Source organism: Poromitra crassiceps (assembly GCF_964638095.1).
Source record: "Poromitra crassiceps genome assembly, chromosome: 2".
NCBI classification, from domain to species: Eukaryota; Metazoa; Chordata; class Actinopteri; order Beryciformes; family Melamphaidae; genus Poromitra; species Poromitra crassiceps.
Genome location: NC_139624.1, coordinates 51,848,890 through 51,870,722, shown reverse-complemented (window position 1 = coordinate 51,870,722; position 21,833 = coordinate 51,848,890). Strand labels below are relative to the sequence as shown.

General features: G+C 44.5%; 1 protein-coding gene across 4 annotated transcripts in view; it reads right to left on the bottom strand.

The window, feature by feature from the left end:
- The window catches only part of LOC310772521 (pleckstrin homology domain-containing family A member 5-like), a gene marked incomplete at its 5' end in the record, with an annotated part of 483,802 nt that overhangs the window by 57,947 nt on the left and 404,022 nt on the right, over window positions 1-21,833 (bottom strand). For all 4 annotated transcript variants that reach the window (XM_083632350.1, XM_083632349.1, XM_083632351.1 and 1 more), the window contains 3 exons: window positions 5,673-5,756; window positions 10,249-10,487; window positions 11,858-12,147. In XM_083632350.1, the coding sequence (XP_083488476.1) occupies window positions 5,673-5,756; window positions 10,249-10,487; window positions 11,858-12,147 (613 nt within the window). The remainder of the gene's footprint in view (window positions 1-5,672; window positions 5,757-10,248; window positions 10,488-11,857; window positions 12,148-21,833) is intronic.

Here is a 21,833-nt window from a genome sequence, read left to right as displayed (position 1 = left end):
GGCCATTCACACCAGACGCACTGCTTTGCTCCGCGCCGGTGACAACTTGTACTGACTTCCTATCTGGCTTCACACAATCACTCGCGGGTCTCACACAAAAATAGATCAGACGCCAAAACAATCTCTGCATGGGGCGAGCCGGCCACATCACGGCTGGTCTGACTGAACGGTCTAATGTGCTAACAAGTGCGCCAAAACGAAACTGGCTGCGCTTCCAGATGCTTCGTCACTTCAGCGTCTGGTGTGTTTGCACCTTTTCGCATCCATTTTGAGCCATGACTGCATGCATGAGTTCAACTCCTTCCCGTTTGACCTGGCCTCCCCAACCCTCTGCACCCTACAGTCTGCCTGCCTCTCATGAACTCATTGCAGACTTAAAATCAGCCCATGCTGCAGGAGAGGAGAAGTTGACCAGATTCTTGCAAGTCCTGGGGGCCCTATCTTCGCAAAAGCGGTACGCTGCGTGCAATGCAAATTGGGGGCGTTTCTGCGCAGAATACGGGGCAGCACCTACGCGCTAAAAAAAAGCACCTCTTACACGCTAAATACTCCGCTGCGCTTGAGCGCACCATAATCTCTATGCTGTGCAGCGCAGAGTAAAATTCCTTTTGGATATGTCATTACACACGGACATGCCACGCCAGGACATCAAATTCTGCTGCTAAAATTGGATATTAGCAGATAATTCAGTGAGGCAATCAACTATAACTCACTGAGAAACTTTTATCACATCGCAAAGAGGGAAATTAATTGAGAAAACTTGTTGGACAATGGACATAGGCTATTCACCTTCACCTATCCCATAGTCTCGCTGGCCAGCCTCCCTTCCCACGCAGGTCTCCATAGTGGGATTGCAATGGGCGGTGCTTAGCGGCAGTGCCCTTGGAAAATAGTTTCCAACAATCCAACTTGCCCTTTTCAGCGTGTAGCAACGAGCTAGCGTGTAGGTTTCTGCCGTTAGCTTGCTAGCTAGTTAGCGTTGTTGTTTTCACTGAGGCGGCAGGGCACTATTTACAGCGACACACAGGGAGGAGGGAGCGGAAGCTGCTCTGATTGACGTGGTCGGAGCCAATGACAGAGTTTGTAATAAGCTGGGAGCAGACATCCGGCAGCCACTGAAACAGTCGCTCCAATGGGTAGCAGCTGTAGAGCAGGGGAGGGCTTATCCCAGTTGCCTGTTTCCGTGGCGCCAGACTCCTCTCCCGGTAGGGAGGGGAGGCTGGCCAGCGAGACTAACATAATTATGAAATTACCCTCAAAACACAATAATTGTCATTAATAAACCATGTTTGGTAGGCATGGATTTGCAATTAAAATAGCTATAATTCACCATTGTTAATCTCCGTCCTTACTCTAAAAATGGTAAACCCCAAACACCCCATACGTATGTTGCCATTCAAAAGTTAAGTTTTCACGCTACTGGATGGCAGCCATCTTGGAATTCTGGGTCAAAATTATGTCAGAATGTTAAACTGATGTCAGAATCAGATTCTTTGTGGTTGACTTACACCGAAAAGTGTCTTCATACATTATTCTACGTGCTCTGGTTCAAAAGTAAATTTTTCAAGATTGTACCAGTGGCCATCTTGGATTTGACCGTCTGGCAGAAAGTCGCAGGATGTTTGGGAGGGGCCTGGGGGCTATTTTAACAAAAGGCCCATAGAAGTCAAATTACTCATCAAAAAATGTTAGCCAGAGAGTGGTCATGGAATTGAGGTTATAGCATCAGTTATCAGAAACTGTGATTTCCTTCTCACATCATTAAATTCACCATTGATTAGTTACTTTAACAGTTTATGATGTTCTATATGGTATCATTGTAATCCTTGACCATGAAAACATAGGGATAGACATCACCTTTTCTGTGTTATCATGTGTGGTTCAGGAGATATGATGCAAACTACATAATTCACTTATGGCGGAATTAAAATGGCCACCATGAGGCATTTTTGTGATGGCTTAATTTCTGAAGATGTACAGGGCCCCAAACTATATGCATACCAAGTTTCATGCTTTTATGAAAAAGTGAACATGATTTTCACATATCATCTGGACTAATACACAGAAATCAGGGTTTTGTCATTTACTGTATATGGGAGAAGGTTTTTTACAGAGTGATAACTATCAATAAGCTACCAGATTGGCAGGGTTATCATACCAAAATATAAACTAGAGACATGTAGGAAGACAAAAATACAAAAATTGCGCGCTCCCCTTAGGTGGTACCGATTTCACCATTGGCCCATGGACTAATTGCATTGTATCCTTCTCAAAACACCACTGAATTCACCAAAACACCACTGAATTCACCATTAACTATTCATGTGAACAGTTTATGATGTTGTATAGGGTGTCATTGTATTCCCTGACCATGAAAACCTAGGGGTAGACATCACATTTTCTGCGTTATCATGTGTGGTTCAGGAGATATGATGAAATCAGGGTTTTGCAATTTTTTGGGGGTAGGTTTGTTTACAGAGTGATAACTATCCTTAAGCTACCAAATCGGAAGGGTTATCATACCAAAATATAAACTAGAGACATGTAGGAAGACAAAAATAACAAAATCGTGCGGTCACCTCAGGTGGTACCGATATGTCAAAATTTCAGCCTTGGCCCATGGACTATATGGCCCCTTTTCCCTCGCCCATGAGTGACTGAGTGACTGTCTTGACTTTTCCATCTCATGACCCCGGCTGGTCCAGCACCGCAGTAAAAACAACACACAGAGGAGAAGAGAAGAGTGGCCACACTCTCAACATCAAAAACAAGTATCCACCGAACCTTCACGGGGAGAGGAAGGGCTACATACATCATGTGGGTAAAGAACAACTGAGTGTTTCCCATTATGGCTACAGATTCTCATTTGATACACAGTGTATGAATACACACATGCGCATTCACGTTGCACGCACGCACACTGCACGTACGCACACACACAGTTATCTTAAAGGAGAACTTCACTGAAAAACAATGCAGATTTATTTTGCACATGATCTCCGTTATGATTTTGCATTTGGGCGGGAGATTATAATCATTACATCAGCCTGAGAGGATTTCCGTAATATTTAGAATATCATCTTTTAATTTTCAGTATTAGGATTTTGCTGTAGGCCATAGTGATAAATACCTGCACATCTAGGATGATATATATTCAGGTGTCCACTAGGTAGGGGTAGAGAGCTGCAGGGAATGGCTGCTACATAACCACATCTGGGTGAAGTTTGTGGTTTCTCTAGCTTCCGTGTCACACTGCAGCCTGGCAATGAAATAGAAGATGGCGCAGCTGCTATGAGCGAGAGCAGTCAGCGGATGACAAAACACCTGGGATTGTTTGGAACACGTGGAGCTGTCGCCAGCACGGGGGCGATTGGCCGTGTGTGTGGACATTGAGAAGAGATGCACACCGGAGAGTAACGCAACTGATGACATTGTTAGTGGATGCTATTTCAAGCTACTAGTTGCTAGCGGGAGAAGCTAGCTATTAGCAACAAGCCTCAGTGGGCCTTCTGACAAACTGATAGGATATTGAATACAACCATAAGTTACCAGACTTTAAAGCTGCGTGTTAAATGGCTCTATATTCTGACAGCAATCACTGAAAGTGAGTGTTTGGTCAGTAACTTGGAACTCCCAACCCCCCGCTGTACTCTCTCTCCTGTAGCTCTGCAGACAGGGCGGACATACTGTATCTCCACAACAGTAACTCATAGAGACTCACGGGTGGCGACATTGGATTTGGGGTGAAAAAATACTATAGTCATTGAAAGCATTGCGATCCGATCTTCCGTTTCCCAGAAAATCTCAACATTTCTCTGATTGGATAGTGGGAGGTCGACGCCAAGTTTTATCCAAGGGAGGGAGGGAGAGACTGTAATGTTATAGGAGCTAACGTGGAGCTAATTGTAGGCTAGTATAGGCCATAATAATAAACCCTAGACATTAATATTCTTCGAGCCAAGGGTTCCATAACAATTATTTAGCCACATTTAGACCCATTTGTAACAATCTCCGTTAAGTTGTCGAGTGATGTCATTTATGCACAAATGACATCACTGTCCACAACTGAACTCCGATCAAATCTCAATAACAGTCCAACTAAATGAATGCCTGCAAAACTGTTTACAGTTTTGGATATGTGTGAGAGCATGTGAAAAATAAATCTGCATTGTTTTTCGGTTTAAGTCATTTCAGGGGTATTTACATATACTTAAATTAATCTCCTGGAGACTTAACCTAACCCTAACCTTAACCACTAACGTCAAAATCAGCTTTTTACAGTACCAAATGGGGACACAGCTTTTGTCCCCAATTGCACAAGCCGTCCCAATCACCTGGCTGTGTGTCCCCAATTTTGACTCAAGTAAAACCACCCACACGCACACCCTTACCCGAACACACAGCAATTTTCCACAACGACAGTGTTTTCATCACTACAGTAGCAACACAGTCCAATAGAGGAACGTGGTTGCTCTAACAAAACAGACAATTGCAAAAGCCTTCTGGAAAATGATGTGACAATATTTTTCTCATCAAGCTGCCGAGGCGCTGCTGCCGTCAAGCAATCACAATATTATTCAGAGCTTGGTTCAAAAAAGAAATATGAGTCCTCACTCTGATTGTCATCGGCTCAATTTGAGAGCGCGAGCGAAGACAATTGCATTTGTGCGGCGGCATTGTGTATGTGCGCTGTCATTAACAGACAAAGGCGCTGTCAATAATTACACTAGTCCTGCTGAGAGAACTGGAGAAACCGCAATGAGTGGCTGCGAGAGAATAGAAGATTGATAGACATGTGAGAGGTGTGTGTCGTGAGCACGTCAGGCTGGTTTTCATTTATTTGGATGCTTCCGGATGTAAAGCATTGGCATGTGGCAGTGTGTGGAGCAGCAGGGAGAGGAGGGGATGTAAAGCAGTTAAATGTGGCAGTGTGTGGAGCAGCAGGGAGAGGAAGGGGATGTAAAGCAGTTAAATGTGGCAGTGTGTGGAGCAGCAGGGAGAGGAGGGGATGTAAAGCAGTTAACTGTGGCACTGTGTGGAGCAGCAGGGAGAGGAAGGGGTGTAATGCAGTTAAATGTGGCAGTGTGTGGAGCAGCAGGGAGAAGAGGGGATGTAAAGCAGTGAAATGTGGCAGTGTGTGAGGGGATGTAAAGCAGTTAAATGTGGCAGTGTGTGGAGCAGGCAGCAGGGAGAGGAGGGGATGTAAAGCAGTTAAATGTGGCAGTGTGTGGAGCAGCAGGGAGAGGAAGGGGTGTAATACAGTTAAATGTGGCAGTGTGTGGAGCAGAAGGGAGAGGAGGGGATGTAAAGCAGTTAAATGTGGCAGTGTGTGGAGCAGCAGGGAGAGGAGGGGATGTAAAGCAGTTAAATGTGGCAGTGAGTGGAGCAGCAGGGAGAGGAAGGGATGTAATGCAGTTAAATGTGGCAGTGAGTGGAGCAGCAGGGAGAGGAGGGGATGTAAAGCAGTTAAATGTGGCAGTGTGTGGAGCAGCAGGGAGAGGAGGGGATGTAAAGCAGTTAACTGTGGCAGTGTGTGGAGCAGCAGGGAGAGGAGGGGATGTAAAGCAGTTAAATGTGGCAGTGAGTGGAGCAGCAGGGAGAGGAGGGGATGTAAAGCAGTTAAATGTGGCAGTGTGTGGAGCAGCAGGGAGAGGAGGGGGTGTGACACTCACCGTCTTGCCTTGCAGCGACTGAGGGGTGATGGTCTGAGGAGGGATCCCAGCTGGGATGGAGCGGCGGTCAGGCGGGTAGCCGTACTGTGGAGACGGATGGGATCGGGTTTGACGGCAGGAACATTTCAGTTTCACTCAGTTCAGTTCACGTGATCTCAATTCAATTCTGTTTAATCCAAAAAGGTTCATAGTGTCTATACTTTACTTAGATCGTTAGGTTTTCTTCTATATCAGACACAGGTTTTCATTCCTACCTGACATGTTTCGACGGCAATACTTCCATCTTCATCAGAGTTGTCACAACATCAGCTGTTTAAGACACGTCACACACCATCTAGTGACAACTCTGATGAAGACGGAAGTATTGCCGTCGAAACATGTCAGGTAGGAATGAAAACCTGTGTCTGATATAGAAGAAAATCTAACGATCAATTCTGTTTAATTCATTCTAAACAAACTGCATTCAGACACTACTCTGAGCAAAGAGGAATTTGTCATCACTACATTAAAAGAGGAACATTATCAAAATACAATTAACTAGAGTTATACCATGGTCTGGGTGAATACTAGATTCTGATTGCTGCAGGGTGTCCATTAATTTGTGATAATGTACACCTAGCTAAGTAGTTCCAGGTAAATGGTCTGTTCACCATTCATATCAATGCGCCATGGTCTCGACAGAGCCATTTGAGCTCTATAGCACCGTTAAGGGTTAATATGGCACTTTTATAAGTTTAGAAAAAAAAATAGTCCGTCAAAGTAACTATTTAGATCAGAGGTTCTCAAATGTTTTTCAGCCAAGGACCCCTTACTGATTTGTGATTTTGGGCTAAGCTTAATTGTTTCCACGGTAACGTGCTTGACTTTTAATTTGATAGGTTTGTTATTAGAATGTAATCCATGAACCATTTTAGATTTAAAGCATAAACTATTTTCGTTGAACTATGAAGATTTTGCAAAAAAAATATATATATATTTTTTTTTATTACATTACATTTACATTACGTCATTTAGCAGACACTTTTGTTATGTCCAAAGCGACTTACAATATCACAATTTGTCAACAGTACAGAAAACCACTATGCCACACAATCAATGACAGCCAAGATATTTTGATAGACTAGCACCATGTAGGAAGTAGTTTGAGAAGGAATAAGTAACATGTAGCATTTTATTTTTTAATTTAAAAAAAATAAAAAAAAATAAAAAAAAGTTTTTTTGTTTTTTGTTTTTTTTACTTGCAAACTTTTCGCGGACCCCCTGGCAAAGTGCCACTGACCCCTGGGGGTCTGCGGACCCCCATTTGAGAACCACTGATTTAGATTACCCGTGTGCTCAGTTTATCAAAATAAAGGCTATTTAGAAAAATAAGTCATTTTCGGAGCTGATGTTGTCAGCTGACAGAAGCCAGCTCTCAGCTGTCAACTGTCAAACCAGCTCTGTTTACAACTTCGTTTGTAGCAAGCCAGCCAGGCACTTTGCAAGAGCGCGTGCTGCCTGTATCACTGATACAAATCAAGTCGAAGAGGAAAAATATGAGATCAACAAAAATAAAACAACGAAATGGGCAATTAACAGCAACACACTGAGAGACGTCCTTGTACAAAACATACCTGGACTCCAACATAGAAAGCTTCAGATCGTTTTCAGTCTAATCCGAGCGCGGCACGTGCCACTTACATCTTATAAGACCCGCATATGTTAACGTAATTCCCTGGAATGCGAGTTTAAGGAGCCAATTACATGGCGTTGCATTCTTAGACATTGCCATTTGCTTTATTTTGTATGTTACATACAATTGGCCAAATTATTAGTTAGTTTATTATGGGCGAAAAATTCTGCCAGGTGCAGGTACTAATCTGCCATTTTCTCCAATGATAATCTTGAGCAGCTGATGGGACTATTTTGTCTCGCCGGTTCTCAACTCATATCCAAGGTTATGAAAACTAGATTTTGATTGCAAAATGCATGAAAATATAAATGATTGTTTGTTGCACTTGTTTTGTTTCTTTGGCAAGTGACCATGGTAAGCGGGTTAATGCACTTTGAGGTGTCCATTATCAGAAATTATTGGACTTCGCCTCGGACGGTTAACGCCTCCATTGGACTATTGCACTGCGGTCTAGATGCGAAAAAACAATGAAATCTCAGTGAAAATGGTGGCCATCTTGGATTTGAGGTCAAATCTGACTTCCCTCCACATCTGAAAATAAACCTTACCATTCAATTCAACCATTCAATTCAATCTGATTTGTGAAACTTTTATCCTATTTGTGAAAACTAAAATAATGGGTGATTTCACTGAAATTTAATTGTTTTTTCCGCATCTAGACCGCATAAAACCAGGTCCAGTTCAAAGACCATTACATTTACACATTTCAAATCTGAGCTAGATTACCAAGGGGACCCTAGACTCTCACCAAGAAACACTTTGATATTTGTGAAAATGTTATCCTATCTGTGAAAATGGAAAAATGGAAGATTTCATTGTTTTTGCCCCATCTAGACCACATAAAACCAGGTCTAGTTCAAAGACCATTACACTTTCACCTACCTACCTTTCAAATCTGTTCTAGATTACACGCTTGAACATTAGACTAGGGAGGGATGGCAGCCATCTTGGATTTGAAGCCAAATATGACTTCCCTCCACATCTGACAATAAACGTTATGGTATTCACTCACTATGTGAGAAATGTCATGCTCTTTTGAAGCAGTGCACAATTGTTACAAGCCCATTTGTACATTAGACCCGGGGGAATGGCAGCCATATTGGATTTGAGGCAAAATCCGCCTTCCTCCACATCTGACAATAAACCTTATGTCACTATGTGAGAAATCTCGTGCTTTTTTGAAGAAGTGCACAATTGTTATAAGCACATTTGTACATTAGACATGAAATGGCAGCCATCTTGGCTGCCATTGGAATTTCACATTTCTTTCAAAAAGTGCACAATTCCTCTATTTCTGGGAGCTTATCCGCTCTACTACTCTCACACAAAGACAAACTCTGTGTAGCTTCGTCAGAGGTGTTATTGCTCCGAGCCTGGGGACAGGTATCGGACCTGGGTTTCAGACTTGTGACAGGGAATTGGATTTATCCATTAAAGTGAGAATCACAAACTGACTGCAGTCTTGTCTCTGCATCTCATCTTTCTGTCTGTCTCTCTCTGTCTCTCTCTGTCTCTCTCTCTGTCTCTCTCTCTCTATTTCTCTCACTCTCTGAAGAGTCTTGTGGGAAATCAGAAGGAACATCTGTGGACTCTTCACATCCAAGACCATTTCCATATCTGAGATGATGGACCCATTTAGTTTAGGATGCCAAGTCATTAGTGAGTTTTTCCACTACAGGGAAGCTATATTTATCTAATTTCTTACTCCGGTGGAGAGGCATGTCAGACAGAAAAAGAGTGAGGGGTATTAGTGTGTGTGTGTGTGTGTGTGTGTGTGTGTGTGTGTGTGTGTGTGTGTGTGTGTGTGTGTGTGAGTGAGAAAGAGAGAGAGAGAGAGGAAGACAGGCTAAAGAAATTGCAGCTCAATCGAGGGAGACAGGAGCTGCGTCAATATGGATGGAAAGCTAAAGAGGAGAGCTGCAGTCTGACACATCTGAATCTAATATTGAGAGATGGTGTGATTTTCACTCTGCATTTAAACACGGTGAGGACCATTTATTTTTCTTTCCAGGTTTTTCTCCCACTTTCTCCGCAATTGTACTTGGCCAATTGCCCCTGCTGTCCCAGTCATTGCTCCACCCCTTCTGCCGATCTGGGGAGAGTTGTAGACTACTAGCACATGCTTCCTCTGACACGTGCAGTCGCCAGCCGCTTCTTTTCACCTGACATTTTCACCGGTGAGACGTACCGTGTGGGAGGGTCATGCAGGAGTGGGCAGAGAACACATCATTTATCAAGTGCGCTTGGACGGTGGCAAGGCAACCAAAGACGAACTTCACACGTTTGTCAGTAGCTATCTGAAATAACGGATTAGTATCGCAGCAAAACTGTCATAGCTTTAGTTCTTCTACATGTGGACATGGAGATCTCACCATCACACATCCCTCTCCTTCACTGCTACTGTTCCAAATAGATGTTTTTATTAGTGTGTCATAAATTAAAATAATACAGCATCATCATGCACATAGTCTCTCAGCCACAGCTGCAGAGTGCACGCCGCACAGACAAACCCAATATGAGCTGCTTGATGGAGGGATGGAGATGGAGGGAGGGAGAGAGAGAGAGAGAGATGGTGTGTGTGTGTGTGTGTGTGTGTGTGTGTGTGTGTGTGTGTGTGTGTGTGTGTGTGTGTGTGTGTGTGTGTGTGTGTGTGTGTGAGAGAGAGAGAGCTCTGTTGTGGTGGAGCAGATCTCGGAGCTGGAGTCTCCGTGCGTTATACAATCCATGCAGGCCAGGTGCGAGGCCCTATGAGGTGCACAGGGCCCTGTGCCGTCGCCCTCTTCACACAGCCCTTGCGACAGTTCTGTACCTTGGCTTAAAGAGTTGCCAATTCCACCATGGAAAGAATACAATCCTGGGAATTTCTCAAGTCAAACCCAAGTGTGAATGTGCAAGTGCCTTTACCTTGGCGAGGTGCGTCCTGTGTCGACGGTCCAGCGTCACGTCTCCCCGCAGGACGGGTGAGGAAGCCTCGGGCTGGGAACTGGGGTTGTGGGTTGCCCCCTGCTGGCGAGGAGGGGAGAAGGTGCTGTAGAGGGCCAGTGAGCCATGGGAGGGCGAGGTGGGGATGGAGTGGGCCACCGCATGCTCCGAGATGTTGCCCATTGTCTTGGTGCTGGGCAGCGTGCCATAGTGTCCTGCCGCTGGAGACGCAAGTGCAGGAGAAGAAACTCACAATGGAGCCCAACAGGTTTCACTGCTGACCGACCGCTGGGGATGAAGTGCTCAGTGTTTTCTGTGCTGGACTTGCAAGCTGAGTTTGAGGAGTTATATTCCAACATACATAGGAAGCCACCAGCATTTGAAAAGAAGGAGGGGGGGAATCACCTTTTATCTTACAAAATGATGGTATAAACTTACAACTCATTATAGAACAGTTGAGATTAGTGAACCTTAGAGCTTGCTAAACACTTTTGAGTCTGAAAAAAAAAAGAAACACAAAACACACACACACACACACACACACACACACACACACACACACACACACACACACACACACACAAGCAATGAAGGTGCAATTATCTTTCAAAATCAATACACGTACAGTATTGTATACGTTTTGGCAGTAAACACTTCATTGTGGATTGGCTTTTTATTCATACAAACATTTCTTAGAGGTACAGCTGTTCTATTCTGGGGACAGTTAGCTAGGAAGGAAATCAAAATATGTGATGTAAATTACTTGCCTTTTTTATTCATGACTACGGCATTCATGATTCTGGAAGATCAGCAGCTAACTAATGATAACTTACAAAGATATCTACATTATAGGGTACTAAGGGTAGTATGGCTAGTTTGAACTTGGAAGGTCAGCTAGGCTAATAGTAACTAGCTAAACTAGATAATGGTACGGCTAGATTGCTTTTTTCAGTTTCAGCTAGGCTTCAAAATATTAGCTTCCTCCTCCTCTCTTACCTCTCGTCTTTTTTCATTGAGCAACAATCTAATGTTACTCAACCAGAAAAACAAGCCAACCACCCACTCCACCCACTGAGCTTTAGCTTAACCAATTAGATTAATTCTGCCATCAGAGCAGCTCTACCAAAGAACTTACATTGATAAGAACCGAAGGCTAATAGGTTGTTGTTCCATTGCAACATCAGCACACAGCATATCCACCATTTTGGCCTAAAGGTGACAACCTCTGATTGGCTGTCATGGTTCTGTGCTGTTGTCCCACTGGTGCAAAACCAGCATTCCCCCCCCCCCCCCCCCCCCCTCCCCTCAGGCCAAAATGGCGGCAGCGCCGTTGTTAAAAAAAAAGCAGCAGAGCTTCATCTCTTGCGTTCAATACTCTTTCAGTGTTGCTAAATTGGGTGTTTTCCCACCAATTGAAGTGTTTGTGTGTTTTGGTGTTTTTTAAGAGTTTTTGGGGTGGAAGCCATGAACTGTATCTGCCAACTCTGTACTCTTTGGCTCTACCTCTGATAAATGTTTGTGTAACTGAACCTCCAGTCTGCACCTTCATTGCTCTTAGTGCAGTCAGTTACCAGTTACGTCAGTTACATACCATTGGGCAGAGCCAGACTTTGCCTGGAGAAGGCCTGCCTCTGCTGCCACTCGTACAGCTGCCACATGGTGTCGTCCCTCATGGACCTCCTCTTCTCCGCCGTTGTCACGGTGGAGGTGGAGGCGGGGCGGAGAGCCCGGTCGTACAGGGAGCCGGCTACGCTGCAGATGCTCTCGGGCCTCATCATGGCGGGGTTGCGGGGCAGCGTGCGGTAGCCCTCGGGGTAACGGGGCACAATCTGGGCACGGTGGCTGGGCATGTTCCTGGGTAAAGTCTGGTAGGAGGTGATGCTAGGAGACAGGAGAGGAAAGCAGATAAGAGAGGAGAGGGATCAACAAACGAAACAATTCTAGGATTAATTATTCTATTTACAGTTTACATTTTAAGCATTTTGCTGATGTTCTTAACTAAACAACAACAACAACAACAACAATAATATAATAATAATGTAATACTACTACTACTACTACTACTGCTACTAATGTGATACTTTCTGTGTAACCCCCCCCCCACACACACACACACACACACACAGAAGCCCTAGAGTTGGTCATATAAGCTTCAGTTCCTTTCCAGGGGCCTGTACTACGTAGCTAGATTAATGCCTTATCCGAGTAAGTTTGAGTTTGAACCTGGTTTAGCCGTACTACAAAGCAAGTTAACTTTCAATCACCATGGCAACTCACGCTGCAAAGCTAACCTGGTCCCGACCAGGTTAGCTTCAGAGGATAAGATCAAAATCCATGACAGACTCATATAATCGGCTCTCTGGAGTCACTCACCATTCATATAAGATCGCCATATGAAAAATAGATTGCAGTCAACTGAGAATAGAACAAGAAAAACATTTGTGGCTCTGTAGGCTACATAATTAAATTAAGCCTACTTACCACTTTATGTCTTAACAGCTCAACGATGCGTGGAGAAATATGATCACTATTAATCACAGCAGCGCACATAAACGGAGCCTCAAATGGAGTGAGGGTGATTTCTCCTACATGCCAGAAAAGCCTATACATATAATATAGATATGGGATAAATATGGGATAGCCCCAATACTAAATATGCAGGCTACTCTTGCATGTTTCAGCTGGAACTGTGTCCTGTAGGCTGTATGCCAATATATGAGCAAAAATAGGCTAGTTTTTATCAATGAAAACTATGCCCGCATCGTCTCAATTCAGTTCAGCAGTTTTCTCTTTTATATTAGGCAATCATTATTTTATATATGAATTATTCGATCAGTGCAACCACACACATAATCAGTGATAGAGATCATTATTCATTGAGCATGCGTTTCTAAATCTATGGTCTAAATAGGCTTACAGATTGTGGAAATTTATAGACTGAGATTACACATTTACATTTACACTCGCAAAAAGCTGCTGTAGGAGACAGAAATCGCTGATCAAAGTAAAGCGGCAGCTTTAGACAGTCCTCCAGCAGACTATATCCAACGCGGATTTTCATTCTGCCATAGGCTACATTAAATATCCGCTAAAAACTCTGATCCCACTGCGCTTTCATTGAACGAGGAAATGGGTGTGGAAATGGGTGTGGGCGTGAATCAGCTGTTCATAATGTGATTGGCTAGCGCACCTCTTTCGCGTGGACACGCGCCTGTGCCCGAGCGAAAAACGTGCGCGTGCACAGGCAGATCCCAGATCAACCCAGCTTCAGTTATCGCGTCGTAGTATCGTTAAACTAGATAGCTTTGATCCTGTTCAGTCAAACCAGATCAAAGTGACAGATCGCGGGTCTGTTAAGATAGCTTCGTAGTATAGGGTACAGGTCACAAACGTTTAAATTATAAATAATAAAATGTAAGAAAGATTAAGATGACAGAAGAGAGCATATATAGTAAAGTAAAATAAGTACAAAATAAATTGAACTTTGAGGAAATGGACAAATACGGTAACTGAATAAATGGAATGAATAATAATAATAAACAATAGTCCCAGATGCCACATTTTCTTTCGCCCACTGCCAAACTTGTTAGGGGGAATTGAGAAGAAAAGTGTTTATTTTGCACCAATCACCACGACGACGACCACGACCACGACCACAACAATAATCATCATCATCATCATCATCATCATCATCATCATCATGGTTGAGGGGGCTTGGTTATGCAAGAAGTGCAAAGAACTCAGGCAGTAGTTTGAAGTTCATGAGTAACATCAATTGACATTGATTCGTGAAATGTAGGAACACAGAGGGACATCTCCTCCTGATTTCACCTGAAGTTAAAATAGAGTGGCATTTTGCTTAAAAGCCTACAGATGTCAATAAACCATTTAAACTCCTCTGAATGTATTTAACAGTGGTGCGCAACCACAGTATGGCAATCACCACAACCGCTAGAGAAAATGTGAAATTAAAATCGGCATTGCAGGTTTTTCCCGTGATTTTTTAAAATTATTAAATTTTTTAGACAAAGGTGGCAAAGGCTGGTGAACGTGTGTGGCATGTGTGACGTACACAGTTTGAGTTAAGAGTTTTCAACAATTTCAATTTTCAACAAAGGTGGCTGGCAGCCAATAATACAAAGGTGGTGCAACTTTGAGTTAGATAGGGAGGGAAAACCCTACATTGTGATTTAGTCTTACTGTCATCTAAAACTAAAATAAAGTCCAAATGTTTTAGAAGTAATGATTTAATTAGGATAAAAAAAAACATCTCTAGCACTACAACCTCAACTTGAAACATAACTTAGACCCAAACACTGAAAGATATGGGATAAAACTATAATTATTGTCCCAAACGAGACAGCTGCATAAAACAGAGGAAAAACTGCTCCAAAATAGATTTAAAACTCATTGATCAGCTGCTACATAAGGTCAATCCTTGTATCGAGAACTTGGGCACTTGGAGAGGAAAACATATCTTAACCCGGAGAGAAAAACACAAATAATGGGACAATCTGCCCCCGGAACGATGCTCTTATTCAGGACTGGTCCTTTAATGGGGACATCCACAGTGAAAAACACCATTATTGCTCCTGTGATGTCGGACGGTTTCCTATTGATTTCTATTTAAACTTTCAAAGTATATCTTAAAGCCACACATAATAATAAACAAGTTGCTGTCATTGATGCCAAAGACAAGAGAAACACATCTTGAACTATGTCAAAGTCTGTGGGAGCATTTGGTGTATAGGTAAATCAGTATTAGCACTATTAAGAATTAATTAATTTGCAATTCTGAATGACTAATTTGGATGCGCACTCCACAGACTGGGTCGGTCTCAATATTACAGGCAGAGCAGCAGCCACACTTTCTGACACTGCAGAATAGGGGCTTCATTCTGGTTTTTAACTTAAAGGGGGACTCACCCCCCCAGATTTCTTGCAAAACGGTATTCTACTTGATTTGAAAACTCTGCAGGCAAGATGGCCGCCTATAATCCCTTCTGTACCCTGGTAGAATTCCTAGCCCATAAACTAACATAACTTGGCCAATAAGTATGTAACATACAAAATAAAACAAATAGTAATGTCTTTATTTGCTGTAGAATGCAGAGGACATGTTTAACTGTTTAGGTAAACTCGCATTCCAGGAATATTGTATTTACTGCGCTGCTCCCATGGACTGTATATATAAATCTGGACAATGCGAGCTGATTGGGATTTAATAGCAGAAAATGAGGCTTGAATCACCCACTTCCTGCTCATCGTTGATTGGTTGAATGGATTAATTCTACGCGGAAGTACGGGGAGAGGGGGCGGCTGCCGGGGGAGTTTCAGAATTTTTCTCTCTTATCGCCGTAATGCATTATGGGTAGTCGGCTACTGTGGCTAATGCTAGCTAGTTACTTTACATGGCAGTAAAACGCCACTGACTGAATGACCAAATTGATTTAACTTTTAACCATTTCGAGTAACACTGTTTCCATACGGACCCCCAGCATTGGTTAGTTGTTTATAACGTGACTATATTTATAAAGTGCTCCGGTTTCCGGTTTATAATTCGGGTCTGAATACAGAGAAGGCTTAAGGCTTTATCTAACGGTATAGATAACGTTAAATGGTCCGCCATGTTATGAACGTTACATGTATGGTATCTATGCAGTTACGTGTGTCTACCAACATTATTAAAATATCATAAAGTATCGCTACTTTCTGATAATTTGCTTAACTATTACTTACCATTACGAATTTGTTATTTGTGTACTTTCGTATACTTTCTTCTGTCCTATTCTACTCTAGTCTGATTTTAGCCTGAACACTATAACACCCCAGTTCAGATCTTAGCCTGAACACTATAACACCCCAGTTCAGATCTTAGCCTGAACACTATAACCCCCAAGTTCACTGCGATCTTAGAGAAGCTTCCTCCTCACAAGAAAAACTAAATCTAATTCAGCTGCAGAAAGCTAGACTCTTCTCCTCTGTAGTTTCCCGGTGGTGGAATGACTTACCAAACTTCATCTGATCTGCTAAGTCTCTCTATCTTTCTATCTAAGAAGAGACTCAAGACCCAGTTCTTTCACAATTCGTGAACACCTTCACACTTGATGGGCATGAATGATGAAAGGGATTGATGAGTGCACTAATGTGGCACCTAGGTCCATTCGGACTCAAGATGGCCTCATGGCACTTACTCATGTTGTTGTCTTCTGACTAGATCATTGCTTGTGTTGTATAAGCTCAGATGTAGTCGCTTTGGATAAAAGCATCTGCTAAGTGAAATTGTAACATTGTAATTGTAACAGATAAAATAACAGATGAAGGGATGCTAAGGGAAGGGAAAGGAAGGACGGTATCTATCACAATCACAAAGAAACACATCACATCTAGGAGGATATGCATGGGAACACAATGTGAAACATCTATCTGTGTCTCTCAACACCAAGTCTATCTGTCTGGATATGCATGGGAACACAATGTGAAACATCTATCTGTGTCTCTCAACACCAAGTGCATCCTCAAGCAGGCACAGCAGCGACTGTACTTTCTGAGGCGCCTTAAGAAATTTGGCTTGAGCACCAAAGGCCTTGTGAATTTCTATCGCTGTACCATAGAAAGTGTTCTGACAGGGTGTATCACAGTGTGGTACGGCAACCTGACCGCCCAGGACTGCAGACTGCTGCAGAGGACTGTGAAGACAGCAGCTAAAATCATTGGCACAGAACTACCAAACCTCCATAACATCTTCACCACTCGCTGTAAAATGAAAGCCAAAAACATCATCAAAGACACCAGCCACCCCGCTCATACCCTGTTCTCACTCCTCCCTTCCAAAAAACGCTACCGGAGCATCAAATCACACACCACCCGTCTCAGTAACAGCTTTTTCCCTCAGGCAGTCAGGCTGCTGAACAGTTGACTCACACACACTGCAACGCACTGTCACTTTGTTGTGCACCATTACTGTACTGTATTGTATTGTGGTTTGTGTTATGTCTACACGTACTGTGTACAGACATGTCTGTATCACGTGTAGCCTACATAGTTATGTAGGTCTACACCCTTTTTCTGTCGGTCTTTGTGACCATGTCCTTGTGTATGTAAGGCTGAGGGTGCTCAAAGCATAAAGAATTTCATTGTATTATACATTGTATTATACATATGACAATAAACTACTTGAACTTGAACTTGAATCTGTAGCTGCATCTTATAATCTTCTTGAAGATCACAAGATGCAGCTCTTCACAAGATGCAGATATTCCTGAAGATCACAAGATGCATACACACACAAGCACACATCCACAAGCGTCGTGGCTTATACTTTGCAATTCAAGTTCAAGAGATACATACATACATACATACACAAGCACACACAAGCACACACACACACACACACACACACACACACACACACACACACACACACACACACACACACACACACACACACAAGCACACACACACAGGCAACACTACACAGGGCTGCAATCAGTTCTAACACTACTGCACTGTATCTAGCTCTGCCCACTTTAAATAATGTGGCTGTTTGTAGAAGCAAGACTTGGTGTTAACAATGATAACAATCAGGCCTACAACAAACTTCCTCTAGTTCCCTCCTTTGCACTAGCCGCTGATAAAGATGACAAACGCATCTCAACACAGACTCATTTCCATGACTTATTCATGGCAACAGGAGGAGAGAGGAAGAGCTGAGAGCCAATGTACTTTTGTTTGGTTGTGTTCCCCCGACCGACAGGCTAAACGGAAGCTAAACACCAACCCGCCTGGCCCAGATACACATCAGCAGCGACACGAAAAGCCTTCAGCTCCCTCTGGCCCACTAGGTCAGAGCAAGGACATAGGCAGGTAGACAGCCAGTGCCAGAGGCAGGTAGACAGCCAGTGCCAGAGGCAGGTAGACAGCCAGTGCCAGAGGCAGGTAGACAGCCAGTGACAGAGGCAGATAGACAGCCGGTGACAGAGGCAGGTAGACAGCCAGTGCCAGAGGCATATAGACAGCCAGTGCCAGAGGCAGGTAGACAGCCAGTGCCAGAGGCAGGTAGACAGCCAGTGCCAGAGGCAGGTAGACAGCCAGTGCCAGAGGCAGGTAGACAGCCAGTTACAGAGGCAGGTAGACAGCCAGTGCCAGAGGCAGATAGACAGCCAGTGCCAGAGGCAGGTAGACAGCCAGTGCCAGAGGCAGGTAGACAGCCAGTTACAGAGGCAGGTAGACAGCCAGTGCCAGAGGCAGATAGACAGCCAGTGACAGAGGCAGGTAGACAGCCAGTGACAGAGGCAGATAGACAGCCAGTGCCAGATGCATATAGACAGCCGGTGACAGAGGCAGGTAGACAGCCAGTGCCAGAGGCAGGTAGACAGCCAGTGCCAGAGGCAGGTAGACAGCCAGTTACAGAGGCAGGTAGACAGCCAGTGCCAGAGGCAGATAGACAGCCAGTGACAGAGGCAGGTAGACAGCCAGTGACAGAGGCAGATAGACAGCCAGTGACAGAGGCAGACAGACAGCCAGTGACAGAGGCAGGGAGACAGCCAGTGCCAGAGGCAGGTAGACAGTCAGTGCCAGAGGCAGGTAGACAGCCAGTGACAGAGGCAGGTAGACAGCCAGTGCCAGATGCATATAGACAGCCGGTGACAGAGGCAGGTAGACAGCCAGTGACAGAGGCAGATAGACAGCCAGTGCCAGATGCATATAGACAGCCGGTGACAGAGGCAGGTAGACAGCCAGTGCCAGAGGCAGGTAGACAGCCAGTGCCAGAGGCAGATAGACAGCCAGTGACAGAGGCAGGTAGACAGCGAGTGCCAGAGGCATATAGACAGCCAGTGCCAGAGGCAGGTAGACAGCCAGTGCCAGAGGCAGATAGACAGCCAGTGCCAGAGGCAGATAGACAGTCAGTGCCAGAGGCAGGTAGACAGTCAGTGCCAGAGGCAGATAGACAGCCAGTGACAGAGGCAGGTAGACAGTCAGTGCCAGAGGCAGATAGACAGTCAGTGCCAGAGGCAGGTAGACAGTCAGTGCCAGAGGCAGATAGACAGCCAGTGCCAGAGGCATATAGACAGCCAGTGCCAGAGGCAGGTAGACAGTCAGTGCCAGAGGCAGATAGACAGCCAGTGACAGAGGCGGGTAGACAGTCAGTGCCAGAGGCAGATAGACAGTCAGTGCCAGAGGCAGGTAGACAGCCAGTGACAGAGGCAGGTAGACAGCCGGTGACAGAGGCAGGTAGACAGCCAGTGACAGAGGCATATAGACAGCCAGTGACAGAGGCAGGTAGACAGCCAGTGACAGAGGCAGGTAGACAGCCGGTGACAGAGGCATATAGACAGCCAGTGACAGAGGCAGGTAGACAGCCAGTGACAGAGGCATATAGACAGCCAGTGACAGAGGCAGGTAGACAGCCAGTGACAGAGGCAGGTAGACAGCCAGTGACAGAGGCATATAGACAGCCGGTGACAGAGGCAGGTAGACAGCCAGTGACAGAGGCATATAGACAGCCGGTGACAGAGGCAGGTAGACAGCCAGTGACAGAGGCATATAGACAGCCAGTGACAGAAGCAGGTAGACAGCCAGTGACAGAGGCAGGTAGACAGCCAGTGACAGAGGCATATAGACAGCCGGTGACAGAGGCAGGTAGACAGCCAGTGACAGAGGCAGATAGACAGCCAGTGACAGGCAGATAGACAGCCAGTGACAGAGGCAGATAGACAGCCAGTGACAGAGGCAGATAGACAGCCAGTGACAGGCAGATAGACAGCCAGTGACAGAGGCATATAGACAGCCAGTGACAGGCAGATAGACAGCCAGTGACAGACGCAGATAGACAGCCAGTGACAGAGGCATATAGACAGCCAGTGACAGGCAGATAGACAGCCAGTGACAGAGGCAGGTAGACAGCTGGTGACAGAGGCATATAGACAGCCGGTGACAGAGGCATATAGGCAGATAGACAGCCAGTGACAGAGGCATATAGACAGCCAGTGACAGGCAGATAGAGAGCCAGTGACAGAGGCATATAGACAGCCAGTGACAGGCAGGTAGACAGCCAGTGACAGAGGCAGATAGACAGCCAGTGACAGAGGCAGATAGACAGACAGCCGTTGACAGAGGCAAACATACATATAACATTTATCAAGAAACGTCTGATGTTATGTATCACAGCATTTGTAGCCTAAGCTAATTTGCAATACCCATCCATTGAGATGTTATTAAAAGCACCTGTGACCATGATGCAATCGCACACTTGCTAGCCTGCTCCAATGTTTGCTCTTCCAATGTGAGGAAGGACTCTTGCCTATAGAGGTAGGAAGTGACTAGGAAGGACAAGTCCTGCCGAGGAAGGATCCTTGACATTGAGAAACTGTGACTGACAACACAAACTACACATTACCCACTGCATCCATACACTTCCAGACACCACTGACCACTGACCACTGACTTCCACACTCCATAGAGACACAGCATGAAATAGGTCACGCCCATCACGGGGGAGATTGCTCCATTCACTCCCATAGACCAGCGTCATTTTCCTTGAATTAAACATAGCTAAAAGCTGTTGTGTACAGCATTCACTGTAGTAGCTGTGTCAATATGTATATACTGTCCTTTATTTCAATATATTGTTTTTCACCTCACTGACACCCACCTCTTTGTGCTAGGTTGTTGTGCTATCTATATATCTATCTATCTACTGTATCTATGTATCTATCTACTGTATATATCTATTTATAAAACGGCTCTCTCAAATCAAGCAATCTGATTGGTTCACAGCCATTGTATAATTCCAGTAACCGAGTTCAATAACCCATGGCCATGGGTTATTGGTTGCCATGGCAACTCTCTTACTAAGAGAGTAATAATAAGGCTTACCTCAAATGACAACGTAGGGAAAAAAAATGGTGGAGACAGCTGTCAGATCCTTGTGAATCGATCTTCGCTTATAACTTTACTAATACTAAGCAGAAAATGATGTTTTGTACAAGAATAGATGCGGGCTAATGTCTTCTTTGCAAAAGAAAGGCTGTTAACCCCGCATTTAACCCCGCATTTAACCCCGTAACGTTAGTTGGTGTCGGCTTTGCAGAAAGCATTCAGCTTCTCAGCAAGCGCTGAGAATGCAGCGCTGCGGCTGGAGCTGCCTGTCGGGGATTCCAGAAAGCTCTCAGCTACTCAGCAAGCGCCAGGATTGGCCAATGTCAACTTCAGTCTCCAGAACGATCCAATCAAATCACCCGCATGTTCTTGCGGTCCCGCCTTACAGTAGTGTTTCAACTGACTCTATCAGAATGACATGCCAGTCGGAGTCGGACTTATAGTATTATTATTATTATTATATTATCATACTTGGAAACCGTTTTATAAAAGCAATATAGCACTCGAGCTGCGTGTGTTGTGGAATATATCCCCCTGCTCAGCAGTTATCCCACTCGGCCTGCGGCCTCGTGGGATAACAGCTTATCAGGGGGATATATTCTTCACAACACACTGGCTCTCATGCTATATTGCTTAAATATCTACTGTATCTATCTATCTATCTGTCTGTCTGTCTATCTACTGTA